The 20008-nt window shown below is 44.2% G+C and overlaps 1 protein-coding gene and 1 pseudogene across 3 annotated transcripts in view; one reads left to right on the forward strand and one right to left on the reverse strand.

Annotated features, from left to right (window-relative positions):
• Nucleotides 1-16867, reverse strand: part of CRLF3 (cytokine receptor like factor 3) — an 87193-nt gene extending 70326 nt beyond the window's left edge. For all 3 annotated transcript variants that reach the window (XR_015148228.1, XM_086360218.1, XM_086360216.1), the window contains exons 1-2: nt 16700-16867; nt 1793-2000 (exon numbers count right to left, since the gene is read on the reverse strand). Coding sequence is in view for 2 of the 3 variants with exons in the window: in XM_086360218.1 (XP_086216344.1) it covers nt 1793-2000; nt 16700-16816 (325 nt within the window). In the remaining variant the exon portion in view is untranslated. The remainder of the gene's footprint in view (nt 1-1792; nt 2001-16699) is intronic.
• LOC147352510 (large ribosomal subunit protein uL13 pseudogene) lies at nt 9883-10636 on the forward strand (annotated as a pseudogene).
• Nucleotides 16868-20008: the final 3141 nt, after the last annotated feature.

Genomic DNA, 20008 nt, shown 5'->3' on the forward strand with positions numbered 1-20008 from the left:
CTGTGCCACGCACAGCACTCAATGAAGAATGGACGGCATTCAGGCTCCCTCCCTGAGTCCTCTGTCCTTAACTGACCTCTAAATGTTGGCATCTCTCAGAGTCCCACCTTGTACAGCCTTCCCATCTCATATTGCACCCTCCCCCCCCCCTTTTTTTTTTTAACTGAAATGTAACTTTTACTTTAATGTTTTTAATGGAGAAAGAAAGACGGGTCTTTGAAAATGTCATAGTTCAGGTAAACCTAAATTCTAAGAATAGTAAGAGTGAGCCTGAACCATTTGAAAGTACAGAGATGGGGTGGAAGGTGGGAGGGAGGTTCAAGAGGGAGGAGACATATATATACATACCAATGGCTGAGTCATGCTGAGGTATGGCAGAAACTAACTCAATACTGTAAAGCAATTATCCTCTAATAATTTTTAAAAAAGAAAGTACAGAGAAAGAGTGGAAATATGAACATCCCAAGGAGTCATTTTAATCATATTGTGCTCTCTCTTGATGACTTTACTTATTCCCATGGATTCAGATGCGTTGTACACACCACTCCACATCTCCAGGTAGGATCTCTCTCCTTAGCATCATACCCACATTTCCAGCTCCTGATATCTTTAGCACCTCAAGCTCAACATACCCAGAACCAACTGTCTAACCACTCACCCTCCCCCTTCATGTCCTGAGTCAGTCAATGGTACAGTTCACCAGTCATCTAAAACCACACTGGCCTGGGTCATCCCAAACCCTTCTCTTCCTCCTCCATCCTATAACTGGGCAATCGCCAACACCAACAGGAAGAGCTCAGTAAAATCACCAATCATTTCTACGTCCAAAAAATCTTAAAACCTGCTCTGCTTTACCTTCATCTGTCACGCCTCTGTCATTTCCTATCTGGACTGCTGCCATGGTGTTCTCATTAGGCACTTTTTAGTTCTTTAAAACTCCTAATACAGTTTCCAAACTGTTGGCAGTGTCTTTTTTTTTTTTTTTAATGTAACTCTGTGGCCTAAAAGACTTCATTCAAGACCTCCCAGATATGCCATTCACTTTATTCTTGGCATGACTTCTGTTTCCAGTCTTGCTGTGAACTCCTTTTCCTCTTTTGCCTGCTTGATGAATTTCTTCAGCCTTTGTGGAAGTTCTCCTGTTGGAAGCCACCCCACCCTCTTCCAGAGCTAAGCATTTTTCTTTTTGTGCTCCCATGAGGTCTTAGATCTCTCTCACCATATGTGCCTCTCTCACCGGCCTGTGAACCCCAAAGGGCAGAACTAGTACCTTTTTATTTAATGTACCTGACAAAGACCTACAGGAGGGAAGGAAAGAAGGTAGACAGACGTGGAGGCAGGAAGTTAGCAAGGGAAGAACTGGGCACGCTTTAACCAAAGTAACTGACTACATTCAGGAATATAACCACTACAGTCTCAGGAGTAAACACCAATCCTACTCCTTAACCTTCTAAAAATAACAATGGAATTAAATCATCAACACCCTTGAAGACTACGTGAACAGATTCAAAATGATCGCAAAGTTGCTGTGTTAACTAAGAATGAGAGACTGTTATCATAGAACCATAAGAAAGATCATTTACTGTGTTTTGTAAATTACTATAATTAGTACATGAATTGCAACTTACCCTAGGATACCTCACTGTACCCCTGTTATCCTATTATCACAAACCTTCCCAAGGTACGAACAGCCTAAGCACCCAGAGATGGCAGGAAGCCTGCTGGTGCCCTGGGAAACCAGCACAACGTCGACCTGAATGGGCCGCATTTAACAGGCTCCCTGGACTCCCACCTTCTTGGACTAAGTCCTCTGCAGTGTTAACTCCGTGTTCTATCAGCTTCTGGCAGTCATCTAGTGGTTTGATGGTCTCCTGCTCAATGGTGTCCACCTCTTGCAAGAGGGTCACCAATCGCTCATCCAGGAGCTTTGCAAGCGTTCCCTTTAAATCATTAAAATGCTGTTTGAGGACATCTCTTGTCTGGGATGCACTCTCCTTGATCTGAAACGAAATAACGTAAAAACTCAGAATCTCTAGGAAAGGCTGATCCACAGGCATCACCCATAATAATCTCAAGGCACTACCCCAACATCACCTTCCAGTCACTGGTAAACCAAATGTGATTCATCTGTGCAGACCTGCTCAGTGTTTGCCTTCAGGTGAGACAGAACAGCCTCACACCCTGGTCCCATCACTCACAGACGAGGTCAATCGGATTAGGCTATTAATAATTAAATACACCATGCTTCAATGCCCTTGTTCTTCAAATGAGGATAATTACGCTCGCCCGATGGAGCTGCTTGTGGATTAAATAGTCTACATCCTGCACTTGGTAAAACAATCGGCACATTGTTGCTTTCAATAAATAAACATTAGCAATAATATTATCTCCACAAAGCAGTTTTTGGAAATAGTAATGTTTCAGTGCCAAAGAAAAAAATCAGATTAGGAAGCGATTAAAATTTATTTTACTGGAACTTCCCAGACGGTCCAGTGGTTAAGACTCCATGCTTCCACTGCAGCGGGGCATAGGTTTGATCCCTGGTCAGGGAACAAAGATCCCACATGCCATGAGGCCCACCCTCCCCCTGCCAAAAAAAAAAAATTCATTTCACTGAAAAGTAGAAAAGAAATGATAGCTTTAAAAAGCGCAAAACAACAACAACAACAACAACACTGTGGACAAAATGTCCTCATTATGGTTTAAAAAAAACAAAAAAACCTAAGAATTTATTTACAATCCAAAAGGTTCACAGGAAGCAGAAGATGTTCAAAGCACACCTCTGGGACAATGACGTCATCCTCTTTGAGTCATGGTCCTCTGTGAATTTCAATGAGAGGTTTATAGACCTTCCCAGAAAAAATGAATAATCCCTACCAAAAAGAAACTGATTCAATATCAGAGATTACAAAGTCCCTCAGATCCCAACCACGGCTTGCCCAGAGCAGTAATTCTGAAACTTGGTTTGCAGAAGAATCACGTATCAGACAATCTGTTATAGCTTAGATAGCAAGGCTCCACCCCAGAACTAGCTTGGAGAAGGGGTCAGGGGAACGTACGTACGGGCAGAGTCCTCCTTTTTCACAAGCACACCTGTGACTCTGCAGCCCATGCTTTGAGACACACTACCCTCGGTCCTCAGAGCCCAGATTAAGAATGGTTGTTCTAGGAGATAATGACAGAAAAATCCTTACATCTCACAGATATTCTGAAAACAAGTCAGCTGTCTGTACAGACACCTGATTGTCTTTTTAAGCATACAGATAACACACAATTCACCTTTTCTCACTTAACAGGAAAATTCTAACTATACACTAGTCAGCTGAATTTAAGCAAGCTCACATTTTGTTGTTGTTCAGTCACTAAGTCGTGTCCAACTCTTTGCAACCCCATGATCTCAGCATGCTGGTTTTCCTCTCCTATCTCCTAGCGTTTACTCAAATTCCTGTCCTTTAAGTTGGTGATGCTATCTAACCAACTTCATAACCAAGTTCATACTGTACTTTGCAAATATTATATTAATTTCCTAAGACATATTATGTTTATTACCCTAACCCTTTGCTAACTTGATCTTAGAAAGAGCATTTGAAGGCTAAGAGAAATCCACCAAGAAAAGAATGTATCAAAATGTGGATAAAGCCCAATATTTCAACAGGTAACAGAGAAATTTTGAAAACTTTCTATTTCTTCTCTAACACTAAAATTAAAAACCAGAATACAAAATTGTTGCCCAGGGGTTTCCCTGGTGGCTCAGGGGTAAAGAATCCGCCTACCAATGCAGGAGACACAGGTTCAATCCCTGATTAGGGGAGATCCCACATGCTGCAGAGCAACTAAGCCTGTTCACCACAACTACGGAGGCTGTGCTCTAGAGCCTGGGAGCCGCAACCGCTGAAGCCCGTGGGCCCCAGAACCTGTGCTCAGCAACAAGAGAAACTACTGCATTGAGACGCCCACCCACTGCAACTGCAGAGTAGCCCCCACTCCCCAAAACTAGAGAAAAGCCCCCATAGCGATGAAGACCCAGCACAGCCAAAAAAATAAAACCATTAAGAACAAAAAAGTTACCCAGAAATGTTCACGAGCATGTGAAAACAAAAAATGCCCACATCTAAGGGCTACAAAGAAATACGGGCGAAAAAATGGTTTGATTGGCTGGGGAGATTGTAGAAACAATTTCTTCTCCTTTCAACATTAACGTAAGTTACAACGCTGCTTGTGCAGTAAGTGAAATAATTTCTTAAATCATAAAGAACAAAGAAATTCTAACAAGTTTAAATGCTATTAATCTCTGTAAAGTTACTAGAGAACTTTAAAAAAATAAGAGGGTTATATTAAAAATGTCCTTGCTTTAGCACATCACCCAACTGTGGGATCAGGTACCTGAGAATCAGGCCCTAACATACATAAAAACTAGCAACTAAGTGTTGTTCATTACAATTACGTTAATCGTGTATGTGTTTGTGTGTGTGTGTCAGTCGGACACAGCAGTGTCTGACTCTTTGTGACCCCATGGACTGTAGCCTGCCAGGCTCCTCTGCCCACGGGATTTCCCAGGCAAGAATGCTGCAGTGGGTAGGCATTACCTTCTCCAGGGGATCTTCCTGACCCCAGGTCTCCTGCATTGCAGGCAGATTCTTTACCGTCTGAGTCACCAGAGAAGCCCCCCCACCCCATGTATGTGTTTAAAACCTTTCAAAAAGAACCAGGGAAAGAATGCCTTAGGATTTTGATACATCTCACCTGGAATATGGTTAGAAATGGAAAATCTCAGGTCCTATCCCGAATTATTGGATCAGAACCTGCAACGGTAACAAGGTGATTCACACAGACCTCACAGATACCAGGATAAACAAAGACGACAAACTGGAGCTCTGAAATACAGTTCGACCCCCCACCGCCACCAGCAAGAGGAAATTCTGCAGTCGAGCGCTGTACCAAGGAGGTCCTGCATCTCTCCCTAACGGATACCACACACACAGGAAGTGCACTGGTTGGGTAAAGTCAACTTCCTCTTTAGAAAGAATTCAAAAGCTCCTGCTGCTGCTGCAGAGCCCCACTACGTTTTGTTTTGTTTCAGAACCTCAGAAAAAAAGGAAATGTGTGAACACAAAGCAGTGAGAGGGCCCGAGAAGGGAGAATCCATTTCCAAACTCACCTCCTCTCATTTCATTGTAAATGTGACTCCTTTTTGCTCATAAATCCTGGACCACCACTGTTTCAAACTTGACACTTCCTTGGCACCAGTTTCTTCTCCCAGAAATAGCTCTTAATTCAAAGCTACAGTCACCTTTAATCGAATCATGTAACCAATCAAGGTCATTCCTTGGGCTTTTACACAACTAATTTTAAAATGTGGACTTCACTGCTGAGTGAATTTCTTGGTACTTGTTGTGGCACCATGGTCCAGTGGGCTCACTGTTAGCTTGTTCACTCATCCCAACAACTGTGAGAGGTGGGTCTGTACTGTCTACATTGAAGAAAAAGCTCAAAGAAGCCAAAAAACTTCCCCACAGCCTCCCGGTGCCAGAAAACAGCATGACTCAAAGGTTCACGGTCTGTCCAGGCACCAAGCTGCTTAGTGCGTACAGACCCCATTTTGTTTGTTTTTAAATTATTTTTTCATTTTTGGCCATGTGGCATGAGGGACCTTACTTCCCCAACCAGGGAACACACACACACACACTATGCATTCAAACTGCACAGTCCTAACCACTGGACTGCCAGGGAAGTCCCCCAGAATCCGTTTTAAGGCATTCTGGTAAACCTGTAAAGTTAAGTGATTGGTTGAAGACATTTCCTGCCACAATGTGTATTTCTTGTCCTTGCATAAGGAAAGGTGTGGTAGACAACCACTCAGGGCAAAACAACTGTTACAATTTGTAACAAAGTAAATTTAAGAAGGATACAAATGATACATAACTCAAGGTCTCAGAAAGGAAATGTAATATACATTATTTATATTGATTAACAATATTCAGAACCAATTTTCTACTAAAACTTCTAGTATAACAGACCATTAAAATTTACAAACTTTTCACTGCAGTTGATTTTAATTCCAAAGCAACTTTTAAAGTTTTACAGAAGTTCTCAAAAAGTGAATAAGCTTATGTAACAGTACAAAGCCATACAAAACCCTAGTAAAAGATACTTCACAGCCCTCCAAGACAATAGTGACTGATACTGATTTTGCTCTAGAGTTTAGCTACTAAAATATCAAAGAGCCTGTGTAGAATCTGATTTAAGACATCTCTGGTCTTAAGTGGCAATATATAGTAGCTCTGTCTATAATATAACATGCCTGTGTTTCAGGAAATGAAGTAACTGGAATCTCCTCTAAACCATGGATTTTCATGACTACAGAAGAAAAGAATTTTTATCCTCCAACTTTAATCTAAGAATTTATACTCCCAACTGTTTTGCTTATAGGAAACTAAAATTATTAGAGGCTGGCTTTAAATATGATTAGCTAACAAGAACATAGGAATCAAAAATAAAAGACAAAGATACAAAGTAATCAACTGAAATTGAAGAAGCTAACCAAAATGTTCCCTCTGGGTTCACAGGATTAGCTCTTTGTCTTCACACTGACATCAAGACATAAGTCATTAATAATAATAGTAATAATAATGGCAATAATAACAATATAGCAGCCGTCCCCACTTACCGAACACCTGTGTACCAGGTACTTATAGCCGTGCTCTCACTTAAATTCTACCACAACCCTATGAAGAAATCATCTGTAGGTGAGTGACCTACAGGAATCAGAGAGATGAACTTGCCCACGTCACAAAGCCAGTCAAGTGGCAGAAAATCTGAACTGTCTGCTTCATGTATGGACTCAAAAGCGCTGCTACATTTCCTTCTTGTCTCTCTTACAGTTAGGCTTTCTTAAAAAACGCTTACTAAACTTTCAAAAGGAAAACTTTACTATATGATTTGGCAGTCTGTTACATTAATGGCCCCAGGGAACCATAAACCATGCCTTGTGGCACTCAGATCCTCGTAGAGACCTCTCGGTGAGAATACAGGCTGGGCGGTGACTAGCAATGCAGTCATCCGTGCATCGTTACAGGCAGGAGCTGAACTGTGCTGGCTCCAGGCTGCAGCCTTAAGATGACCTGGCAACTTCTGCTTTTGCACTTTCAGGGGTCCTGCCATTTACGAAGCATGGCTATCCTTCTTGAGAGACCAAGTTGAGGGGGGAGGAAAGTGTGAGGCGGGGGAGGAAAGTGTGAGGGGTGGGAGGAAGAAAGAGGGCCTGGCAGCCAGGCCCAGCCACGCCAGCATTCCAGCTGAGCCCTGCTACCACTTTAGGCTCCAAACAGGTAAGTAAATATTCCATCTTGAACATTCCGGCCTCAGCTGCCATCTGACTGCAATTACAGAAGAGCTGCCAGCAAAATCAGGAGAACTGCCCAGCTGAGCCCCAGTCAGTCCCCAGAACACTAAGCAAGCCTTTTAAGCCATTATGCTCTGACATAGTTTATTATGTAGCAACAAATAACCAAATCATGACAAAACAAATGTTTAATTCGTGATTATCTGCATTAGTGAATAGGGTGAATATAATCAAGGCCACGAACAATCTAAATGAATGTCTGCAAAAGTACACCCACAACATTCATAAAAGCACTCATTCAATATTTACTGAGCTTTAGTATGTGCCAGGAACTAGGGTTATAAAGATGAATAAAGCATGATCCTGACCTCAGAAAACTGTGTCATTCTAGTAAAGGAGAGAGTTGCATGCCCCCGTAACTAAAGTAAAAAGTATTAAGTTCTTATGGAAGTGGGACAGCCACAAACTGCCATCAGAGCTCAAAAAGCCCTTTCTGCTGGAAGAGAGAGGAGACGTTTCAAGAATTAGATGCCAGTGGGAAAGTAGGGGAGGTCACCCTGAATGATATAGTGGTATTAGTTCTACAGCTAACGTTTATTAAGCAGCTCATAAGTCCCAGGCATTGTGTTAAACATTTTAAATACATTTCTCCCTTTAATTCCCACAGTGGCCAAATAAAGTAGGTCCTATCCCTATCCTCATTGTACAGATAGGAAGGAAAGTGAGGCACTGGGAAAGTTAAGTGTCTCAAGGTCTTATGACTAACGGGGGCAAATGCAAACAAAGTAAAACAACTGCAAATATAAATGATTCATAGATATCCCTCAACAAGAAAAGCATGGGGCTTCACAGGTAGTCCAGTGGCTAAGACTGCGTGCTCTCAATGCAGGGGCCCAGGGTTTGATCCCTGGTCAGGAAACTGCATCCCACAGGCTGCAATGAAAAGATCAAAGATCCCACATGGCACAATGAAGACCCGGTGCAGACAAATGAATAGATAAATATTAATAAATATTCTTGAAATAATAATAAAAGCCTGTCCTGGGAATTCCCTGGGAGTCCAGGAGTTTGGACTTGGTGCTTTCACTGCCAGGGCCGAGGTTTGATCTCGGGTCAGTGAACTAAGATCCCAGTGGACTCCCCCCACCCAAAAAACAAACCCAAAGCCTGTCCTACATTTGTTTGGCTTTTGAGATCACAAATTAGTCATATAATTTACCAGGTTTCTAGTAATAAGAACAGTTCTTCTCTATCCAAGTAAAATTTACATCACATTCTATCTTGGAGAAAAAAAAAAAAAATCCCAGACAGAAATAAACTGGGCCCTTCTGTGACACTCACACACTTTTTAATTAAGCTCCCTGAGTTTAACATTAATTCCAAATGCTTTTATGAATTCTCATTTCCTACTATATTTCAAGTGAGTTTGGACTCAACAAGCAGCTCTCAGAGTGCTGTGCTTAAAGACAATTTGTGAAGACTTGTTTGAGAAAAGATGACTAAAAAGCCAATGTAAATATGTGGTCTTTTGCACACAAATATATGTGCAGCTTTTTCCCCCTTGGTGGTTGATTATTTAGTTTTGCTTCTAGAGCTTTGCTTCTGTTTTGTATTTTGACATATCTGAGTCAATACTTTTCAGCCTGCTACCAACAAATGCTCTGTAAGTATCTAGGTAATTTTAATTCACCTCTGGATTAAAAATTAGACTGTACATGGGAAATCTGTCATAATATATGCTTATGATGTAACATGAGCCAAAAGAAAAAAGCATATATAAAGTTGCAAAACTACTATACAGTAGTTTTTCAATTTGACAAAATAATATGTCTAGAAGGATACACCAAATGTTAACAGTGGTTGTCTGTAAATAGAATTATGAGTTATTTTCAAATTATTCATTTCTTTTTAGGTTTCTCCAGCTTGGGATTTAACCTTTTCTTAGGACACTATAATGGATTTCCCGGGTGGCTCAGTGGTAAAGAATCCGCCTGCCAAAGCAGGAGACATGGGTTCAATTCCAGGGTCAGGAAGATCCCTTGGAGAAGGAAATGGCAACCCTCTCCAGCATTCTTGCCTGGCAAATTCCAAGGACAGAGGAGCCTGGTGGGCTACAGTCGGGGCGGCGGGGGGGGGTCAGTCACAAAGAGTTTGACACAACTGAGCGCGCACACACACAGGACGCAAAAGGACACTGCAGTAACAAATTATTCTCAAACAGATTTTTGGACTGTTTTGAAAATGGGTAACAGAAGGGGAAGTGGGAGATAAAAGAAGCAGTTAATAGCTTTCTTTTCTTTGCTGAGCTACTAAGACTTCCTGCCCTGGTTTTCTGAAATAACTTATTTTTCCCTGCACTGAGTTCCCCACACTGAGTGTTAAATACGCTACATGTTTTCAAATCCTGTGGGAATAATGATCTATGGAGAACCTGGTGTGGTACATTAGGAATATCAAGGTTTCTAGTAAGATCCTCAAAAAATTAGCTGAAATCAACTATTTAAAAGTTTGAAAACAGCTTTCCCAGGCGGCTGCTGAAGATGATGGAGAGGCAGGTCCTGGGGCTCGATGGCCAAGGCCATCTCCTGGGCCACCGGGCAGCCGTCATGGCCAAGCAGGTGCTTCTGGACCGGAAGGCTGTGGTCCTGCACTGTGAGGGCATCAACAGTGCTGACAGCTTCCACAGAAGGACACGGAAGTACCTGGCCTTCCTCTGCAAGCAGATGAACACCAACACCTCTGGGGGCCCCGACCACTTCCGAGCCCCCAGACACATCTTCTGGCAGACAGTGCAAGGCAGGCGGCCCACAGGACCAAGCGTGGCCCAGCCGCTCCGGGCCACCTCAAGGTGTTTGACGGGATCCCGCCACCCTACGAAAAGAAAAAGCCGATGGTGGTTCCCGCTGCCCTCAAGGCTGTACGTCTGAAGCCTATTCCGAAGTTCGCCTACACCTAGGGTGTCTGGCTCGTGAGGCTGGCTGCAAGTACCACCAGGTGGTAAGAGCCACCCTGGAGGAGAAGAGAAAGGAGACGGCCAAGATCCGCTGTTGGAAAAAGCAGCAGCTCATGAGGCTATGGAGCAGGCTGAAAAGAACATAGAGGAAGAAAACCGACAAATTCACAGAGGTCCTCAAGACTCGTGGATTTCTAGTCTGAGCCCAATAAAACTGACTACTTATTCTTCATGCTTGGCCAGGCCTGCCCTTCCTCCATCGCCACCCTAGGATGTGGGGGACCCCTAGGGGCTGCCATCCAGGTGCCACAGGCAGCCTGGGCCTTAGAAGACTGGGTACAGCAAAGGGGCCTTAGTCACTGCTGTTTAAGAAGCATGCAGGCTCAGTCCTGTCTGACTCTTTGCAACCCATGGACTGTAGCCTGCCAGGCTTCTCGTGTCCATGGAATTTCCAGGCAAGCATACTGGAGTGCGCTGCCACTTCCTACTCTAGGGTATCTTCCCGACCCAGGGATCGAACCCACGTCTCTTGCGTCTCCTGCAGTGGTGGGTGTATTTTTTACCACTGTGTCACCTGGGAAGCCCAGCTGTTTAAGAAAGGACTTTTAAAAGGTGGAGGCAAAAAAAAAAAAAGTGGAGGGCTGTGCAGGCATCATTTGGGACCTATTCGTTCATGAGCTTTAGGACACAGTTGGAATAACCAGTGCAGTTGCAATATTGGCAAAAGTGAGCTGGAAGACTTAGTTGGAAGGGATCCCACATCGCTGCAGGGTGTGTGTTTAAGGTTTCCACGTGGTCGGATACTATGCTCTGTATCTGTTAGGATATGAGAGAATGCTTGGGTAGCACAGGTCTGGGATTTTAAAAAAGAGTTAATGCAAAGGAAGTGCAGCCAAGTGGTCACAGGCATCACCTTTGTGTCTTTCCTATATTTTGTGATCCAAAACTAATAGATTATTTTTAAAGAAAAAAATCTGAAAACAAAATACCGTGAGAGACAAATGGTTGCATTACAGATGTTTAAGACATGCTGAAACAAGTGCTGGCTTGAGATTCTCAACTAATCACTTGTCTGACATTGTATAATTGTCTAACAAACCCATGCAATTTCAAACAACATTTTAATCTTGAGGCTAGGGCTTCCCTGGTGGGTCAGTGGTAAAGAATCCACCTGCCAATGCAGGAGACACGGGTTCCATCCCTGACCTGGGAAGACCCCACATGCCACAGTGCAACAAAGCCTGGGCACCACAACTATTGAGCCTGTGCCCTGGCGCCCAGGAGCCACAACTACTGAGCCCACGTGCTGGAGTTACTGGAGCCCACACTCCAAGACAAGAGAAGCCACCAGTGGGAAGCCTGCGCACCACAACCAAAGAGTCGCTCCCACTCCCCAGAACTAAAGAGCCCTCCCAGCAATAAAGACCCATCACAGCCAAAAATAAATAAAAATAAAGTTATAAAAAAAATCTTGATGACAAACCACAACATTTTACAACACATCTAAGGGTTAAATCGGCAGAGAGCTGATGAAGTGTTAATGGTACACTCCAAGGCCCTGTGCTGCAATGTTTAATGTGCAAACACATCACACCCAGCAATATTGTTAAAGTACAGATGACTATTCAGGAGGTCTGGGTGGGGCCTGATTCCTGCATTCTTCATCAACTCTCAGGTCAGGATGCCCCTATTGCAGACATAGACCACATTTGTAGTAGCAATGATCAAAGGGACACCCACTCGCCAGAGCTGGCCAGGGTCCTCACCTAACAGTATCTTAATTAGACACCAGGATCTGGACCATTATTCTGAAACAGCAGGGATCTGCTCTTGTCAGCGCCCTCTGAGACACTGAATCACACTAATTAGAGGCACATGATGGCCAACACATTTATTTTATGGAGTGAACTATTAACTGTACACAGACTGGAATATCGGTATTTCTACCATCTCCAGTACCTCAATCTAACCCCCCTTTGATAATGTACAAAGATGGAGTTTCTGGACCTGCAACGCTTAAAGATGAGGCTCTGGACCGTGGCAATGTCATCACGCTGGTGTCACTCCGTGAGGCATCTCTGACTGGCCAGCTGACATTACTATGTGACATCCTAATCAGCTATCTCTACTCACAACAAGCAGGAAAGTCAATCCTGTAGAAATAAACAAGGGATGAAGAACACGATGGAAGTGAAATCTGAAAACGAATACACAAGAATTTAAATTTCTCCTATTTGTTTTGTTTTGAGGCGGAAGTCTAATGATTAGCCACAGAAGGAAAAGATTACATCTGTGAGGGCAGTGGTCTGTTTCCCTCACCACAGTATTTCTAGGACCTAGAAGTATCTCTGACCCACAAGAGGCACCCAATACATACTCACTGAATGAATGAACAGATAAGTATTTAAAGACGGTGGGAGTTGATTTCCTTGGCATTTACATCTTAATACCAAGGATTCCAGGGAGCTATATAGAACTATTCTTAATGATTTCGACATCAGTGAGGCCAAGTTGACTGTAAATATCACCTGATTTCCTGAAGACCCGTCTCTAGCGTTTAACACATTCAAACAGTAAGAGTTACAGACTACACTTCATTCCTACACAGAACTTCCTTTTCTCTGAAGACAGAGGCTAAGGCTTCAACTTAACCACAAGAGGAGAAACTGCTGCATGCTGGCAGTTGTTTTTGACTCTAAAGGATTGACAGTAAAAGACGTTACTCTTGTTCCTTCTAAACTTTCACAGACATGATTTCCTAACAGGACGCAAATTTCATGAGAGATTTTTCAAGGGTAAGAAACAAAAACAAAGATAAAAAGTATGCCAAGAGTTCTTGAGAACGTTAAACAAAGAGTTACCACATGACCCAGCAATTCCTAAGTATATTCTCAAATATACAAATATCCACACGGAAACTCATCCATGAATGTTCACAGCAACATTATTCATAATAGCCAAAGAGTGAAATCAACCCAAATGTCTATCAGCTGATGGTTGGAAACATAAAACGTGCTTTATCCACAAAATATTACTCAGCCACAAAAAGAACTAAAGTGTCAATACATGCTACCACATGAATGAAGTTGAAAACATTATGCCTAAGTCAAAGAAGCCAGTCGCAAGGGGTTACATTCAGTATGGTTTCATTTTTATGACATGTGCTAAATAGGCCAGTCCAAATAGAGACAGAAAGCATTTCTTTTTTGGGGTGATGAAAGGTTCTGGAAACAGACAGTGGTGATGGTTGCACAACTTTGCAAATACACTAAAAACTGCTGAATTGTACATTTTAAGGTACAGTCTGTAAATTATACATCAATTTTAAAAATTCTATAAGGAAGTAAAATCAGCAAGTAAAAATATATATACGAAGGGAACATCCTTTTTCTCTGCTCTCTCATTCATCCCCCACACAAAACCTTTGACTGAAAAGCCATATATTTTATGTAGTTATTCTGAAAATGACTGGAACCCTAAAAATATCCCAACCACTAAACAAAAGCAGCTGCTTATTTCGATAACATTTTTGTAACACAGATCCTCCTTAGACTGCAAGTTGATAGAGGACATATTCTCCAAATCCAAACGTGTACAACCCACTAGAATGAACTCTGAGAAAGAATTAAAGCTTTTATTGGGTTGACGATAAAGTTTGTTCAGGTTTTTCCACACGATCTTACAAACTTTTTGGCCAGCCCAATAGAACCAGAAGCCACTGTAACTGGCACTGGCACAAAACACATTTCAGGTCACACGGGAGAACTACCATATTACTCCGTCTACTTGGAAGGCAGTGTTATTGAGAACCTAAGCATAATGGATGTTCTCCTAGTGTTTTCTGTTTCAAGCCTGAGACAAGGGAACTCAAAAACAAAACAAAACCCCATACTGCTGCTGCTGCTAAGTCGCTTCAGTCATGTCCAACTCTGTGCGACCCCATAGACGGCAGCCCACCAGGCTCCCCCGTCCCTGGGATTCTCCAGGCAAGACAACCCTGGAGTGGGTTGTCATTTCCTTCTCCAATGCATGAAAGTGAAAAGTGAAAGTGAAGTTGCTCAGTCGTGTCCAACCCTCAGCGACCCCATGGACTGCAGCCTACCAGGCTCCTCCGTCCATGGGATTTTCTAGGCAAAAGTACTGGAGTGGGAAACCCCATACTAAACTCCACTAAATTATAGGGAAGTGTGTCCCGTATTTAAATTATTGGACATGGAAATTTAAAGAATGTAGGTTTGGAAACTCAGAATGAGATCATACTGAATTGTTTTAATGTATTCAATTACACATGAGAAATTAATAAGTACTACTCCCAGGTGCTAAGCTCATTCATTCATTTAATATCAACTCTGTGTGTGTGTTCAGCTGCTTAGTCGTGTCCGACTCTTTGCGACCCCATGGACTGTAGCCCACCAGGCTCCTCTGTCCATGGGATTCTCCAGGAATCTCTGGAGTGGGTTACCATTTCCTTCTCCAGGGGATCTTCCCGACCCAGGGATTGAACCAGTGTCTTCTGTGTCTCTTGCACTGCAGGTAGATTCTTTACCCACTGAGCCATCAGGGAATATAATATCAACTCTACTGTTTCTTAATTGTTGATACAGTTAAACAACGGTCTCATTCATATATAAGATATCTTAACTGGCTGAATAATCATATAATAAGAGATACTTATATCTCTTTTTAAACATACCCTAGATTTAGAACCTCTGTTTCACAATAGCAGAAGGAATAATACAGATGTTGTCAAGTGGAAATCAAGATGAATGTATTGGAAGGCCTTAAAAAAAGTATTCATCAAGTGAGGATCACCATATCTAGATTTCCCTCTCAGATTTGCTACTAAACTACAAATGATGCCTGACCTTCATTTAAAAATCTACAAGAATTTTAGGACCTCCCTAGTGGCACAGTGGATTAGAATCTGCCAGCCAAAGCAGAGGACACTGGCTCGATTCCTGCTTCAGGAAGATCCCACATGCTGCAGAGCAACTAAGCCACAACTACTGAGTCTGCACGCTGCAACTACCGAAGCCCTCTGGCCCTAGAGGGCTGTGCAACATGAGAAGCCACTGCAACTGAGAAGTGCGCCTGCTGCAACTAGAGAGCAGGCCCCACTTGCCGCAACCACGGAAAGCCCACACAAAGGCAACGAAGACCCAGCACAAAAGCAATGAAGACCTAGCAGAGTCAAAAGTGAAAATAATTATTAAAAAAAAAACCTACAAGAATTTTAAAATGTATAAAACCTCAAGCAGGTTGAGTAACCTTGATGATGAGAATAGCCAAAGGCACTCTTAGCACAGTACTATTCAACTAGTTGTAATTTTCAGATTCTTTGCAGCATGAGAACTACTCGGATGACCAAATAGATTACTGACAAGTGTGATGAAGAAAAATGCCACTCACTCATATGATTCCACTCAGCTGGAATCCCACTGATTCAAAAAGCACTTATTAAACACCTGAATTAAAAGTTGCTCGAGGATTATCTGTCCTACTACACACTGGCCGCGGGTTGTATCTTTTTCCGTATATGTTCCAGGGTGTGGAGAAACCATGTGACTCTCCTATATCTTTGAGGACCAGGTCCCCACGGGGCAGATAACTGCTGTCACTTGAAAGTATATTTAGCTTCTCCTCTCAACACGTCTCTCTTTAAATCTGTTTTTCCATTTCCCTACGCTTTTGTATCCCATCCCTCAAGGGTTTCATTTTCTTTCCTTTGCCCTTTCCACACAGCTTCACTTTAAAATCCAAACTCGCTAGAATGGGAACCCGCTAAATGATTTTTTTTTAATGCATTCAAGATCACAGGAGATATTAAAGACTACTTTCAGACAGTAATTCCATTCATTTAGTGTTAACTCTGCTGCTTCTCCTGTCTCTGTCCCTCTCTTTAGTCCTTCCCCTTCCACGGTCCATTTTGCCTCCAATTTGCGCTCTCCCAACTCACTGCCCTACATTTTCCTCGAGCTCTCTAAACTCAATCTCCATCTACAAGGCAGGTTTTCCAATGAACCTCCACCGCCCCCAACTCTCGCAATCTTGACCACTCTGCGACGCCCTCGGTTTCTGCTGGGACCCCAGACTCCCCCCAACCTCGCAGCCCTTCGCATCCCCAGCATCGCCCCACACAGCTTAGGAAACACCTCTCACACCCTCCCTCCATTCCCCAAACGCGCCTCTTCCTCTCAAGACCCCCTCCCCCCACACCCCTCAGAGCCCACCTCCCCCTTCCTCACACCTAGTCAAGGCTCCAGCGCCTTCGGAGCCGCTTCCCTCCTCCCTTCAGAGTGTCCGGACACTCCCGCCCCTCGCAGCCTTCCCTGCACTCGCCCACCGCCGGGCACCCCGCGCCCTCCCCGGGGCCCACAGCGCCCCAGCGGGCGCGGCCCTCCGACCTGCCTCCGCGCCTCCCGCAGCCCCTGCAGCCTCTGGCTCAGCTCCCGGCGGTAGCTCTGCGCCGCCTCCACGCTCTCGCGGGCCTCCTGCAGCATCAGCTCGGGCTCCAGCTCCATCGTCCCCTCGTCCGGCCGCGCGGCCGGCGGCGGCGGGCGCGGTTCCCTACTGTCCCAGGCGCCGCCGAGCGGCCCGGTACGGCCGAGCGCAGGCGGAAGCCCCGCCCCGCCCCGCCCCGCGGAGGCCTTGATTGACGGCAGGGCGAGACCCGCGTCAGGGTCCCAGCGCCGCCTGCGCCAACCTCCCGGCGGCGCTCATGCGCCGCACCTGGCCCGCGGGGGTTCTTCCCAGTCCGCGTGGAGCCAACGAAAGATTAATGACTGAACCTAGCGAAGTGCTTCGCACAACTTATCTCCTTCTGGCTTTTCACTACCAGGCCTCCTTGCACCCCTATTCCACAGCGGAGGAAAAAGAGGGACAGAGAGGGGAATCAACTTTCTCAAGCCGTCGGGATTTTAACCCCAGTGGCTCTTAAATCATTGTCTTCAGTTCAGTTCAGTTCAGTTCAGTCGCTCAGTCGTGTCCGACTCTTTGCGACCCCATGGACTGCAGCATGCCAGGCCTCCCTGTCCATCACCAACTCCCGGAGTTTACTCAAACTCACGTCCATTGAGTCAGTGAACGAGCATTCCTGCAGCGGCCAGTGGTTAGGAGGTTACCCTGAGCCAGTCACCAGGCTCAGAGGGATCACCCCCAATCCAGAAGCTTGTAGTCTAATAAAGGAGGCAAGACAGAGGCCTAAGCGTGGGCCCCCCGGTAGGTACCTCAATCCTGCTAGAACTCCAAGACTAGCTCTTTCTGTACCAGCCAGGTGGTGAAAATGTGGAGCTTGGCTGGCCATAAGGCCTCTGTTGGAGAAGGCAATGGCACCCCACTCCAGTACTTTTGCCTGGAAAATCCCATGGATGGAGGAGCCTGGTAGGCTGCAGTCCATGGGGTCCCTGGGAATCGGACAGGACTGAGCGATTTCGCTTTCACTTTTCACTTTCATGCATTGGAGAAGGAAGTGGCAGCCCACTCCAGTGTTCTTGCCTAGAGAATCCCAGGGACGGGGGAGCCTGGTGGCTGCCGTCTATGGGGTCACACAGAGTCGGACACGACTGAAGCGACTTAGCATAGCATAGCAAGGCCTCTGTTGCAATGTAGTAAGTGGGCGTGACCATGTCCAAATAATACTTATGGACACAAATTTGAATTTCACCTAATTGTCATGTGTCACAAAATATACTTTGCATCTTTTTTCAACTACTTTAAAAGGTAAAAAACATTCTTCATTCAGGAGCCCAATAAAAACAGGCGGTAGGTCAGATTTAGACCATGGTCAGAGGAAACTGGAGGGCTACAGGCCATAGGCCCGCAGAATCAGACACTACTGAAGTAACTTAGCACACACCACACATAGTTTCCTGACCCCTGGCCGAGTGTGGTAGACTTGCTTTCCCTCAGAAACAGACTGCCTCAAGGTTACACAATGAATCTGTACTAGAGGCTAGATTTCAGTTTTCCTGGGCCAGACTCTCATGTTCTTGCTACCATACTCTTTAAAATGACACTTGAGATTAGAGAAGTTTAGAAAAGGAAAGCCCTTCTGGAGAAAGTGGGAAATTATCCTAAACTAGCCAGCCACTCCATAGATGCTCAACAAGTACCTGTGGAATGAATCAAGGCATTAACTAAACAAAAAGGAGTAAGGAGAGGCACCCCAGGTAGGACAAAACTAAGTGGGGAAGCATATAAGGCAGGCAGGAATCTAAGTGGATTCTGTAAGGAAGGAGGGGCAGACCACTGTGACTGGAGAGGAAAGACTGAAATATATTGGGAGATGAAGTCGAGCAAAGTAAGGGCCGTGGAGTTCAGGTTAAGAAGGTTAACAGGTACTCAGAAAACCTCCAGAAGATCTCAACTGGGTTCGATCCCTGGATCAGGAAGATCCCCTGGAGGAGGAAATGGCAACCCACTCCAATATTCTTGCCTGGGAAATCCCGTGGACAGAGGAGCCTGGTGGGCTACAGTCCATGGGGTCACGAGAGTCAGACGTGACTTAGCGACTAAATAACCACCACCAAGTACATCAGTCAAGTGGGAGAAGTGTGTATTCCAGAATAACAACAGTGATGGTTATCAAGAGAAAATGGTATAATATTGAGGAGAAAATGACATCTTCCATTTTTCTCCATGTACTGAGGACATGTCTGCCAAAAAGCACTAAAATTTGATTTAGAAGACTAGCAATTTTGGAAACATGTGTGAGCTACATTTCTAAAAATTGACAATAATTGAAACGTCTTCCTTACAGGGAGTGTGCAAATTCTGGTTAATATGGCCAAGTAAAAGCACATATTTATGTACAAAATGTTTAAAGAGTGTAAGGTATGTGTCTGGCTCTGTGCCAAGTGTTGGGAATCAACAGGAATAAGACCTAGGACTTGCCTTCATAGTCCACTGGGAGGAATCGTACAAAGATAAGCAGGAATTTGTATTCTAATATATTGAATGCAATAAGTAGAAGCACAGAAACCTGCTGCCTAACCCAGCCAAAGGTAAAGTGGAAGGAAGAAAGTATCAGGGAAAGTTTCTTGGAAAAAGTAGCTTCTGAGGTGAATCTTAAGGTTTTTCTTGGTGTGGCCCCACATGGGTCTCTCTTTTCCCTTCCAAAATAACAACTTAAGGAGTTTAAAACTGGTTTAGGGGACTTCCTTGGAGATCCAATGGTTAAGAATACACCTGCCAATGCAGGGGACACGGGTTCAACCCCTGGTCTGAGAAGATTTCACATGTTTTTGTTGTTGTTCAGTCATGAAGTTGTGACCAACTTTTTGCAACCCCATAGACTGTAGCATGCCAGGCTCCCCTGTCCTTCACCATCTCCCAGAGTTTGTTCAAATTCTTGTCCATTGAGTCAGTGATGCTGTCTAACCATCTCATCCTCTGTCACCCTGCTCTCCTTTTTTCCTTCAATCTCCCCCAACATTAGAGAATTTTCCAATGAGTCAGCTCTTCACACCAGATGGCCAAAGTATTGGAGCTTCAGCTTCAGCAGTCCTTCCTATGAATGTTCAAGGTTGATTTCTTTAAGGATTGACTGGTTTGATCTCCTTGCAGTCCGAGGAACTCTCAAGAGTCTTAACCAGCACCACAATTCGAAAGCATCAGTTCTACAGCATTCAGGCTTCATTATGGTCCAAGTCTCATATCCATACATGACTACTGAAAAAACTATACCTTTGACTATACAGACCTTTGTTGGCAAA

This window comes from Bos grunniens, chromosome 19 (assembly GCF_055505025.1).
Source record: "Bos grunniens cultivar Pamir isolate PY7600 chromosome 19, Bosgru_T2T1.0, whole genome shotgun sequence".
NCBI classification, from domain to species: domain Eukaryota; kingdom Metazoa; phylum Chordata; class Mammalia; order Artiodactyla; family Bovidae; genus Bos; species Bos grunniens.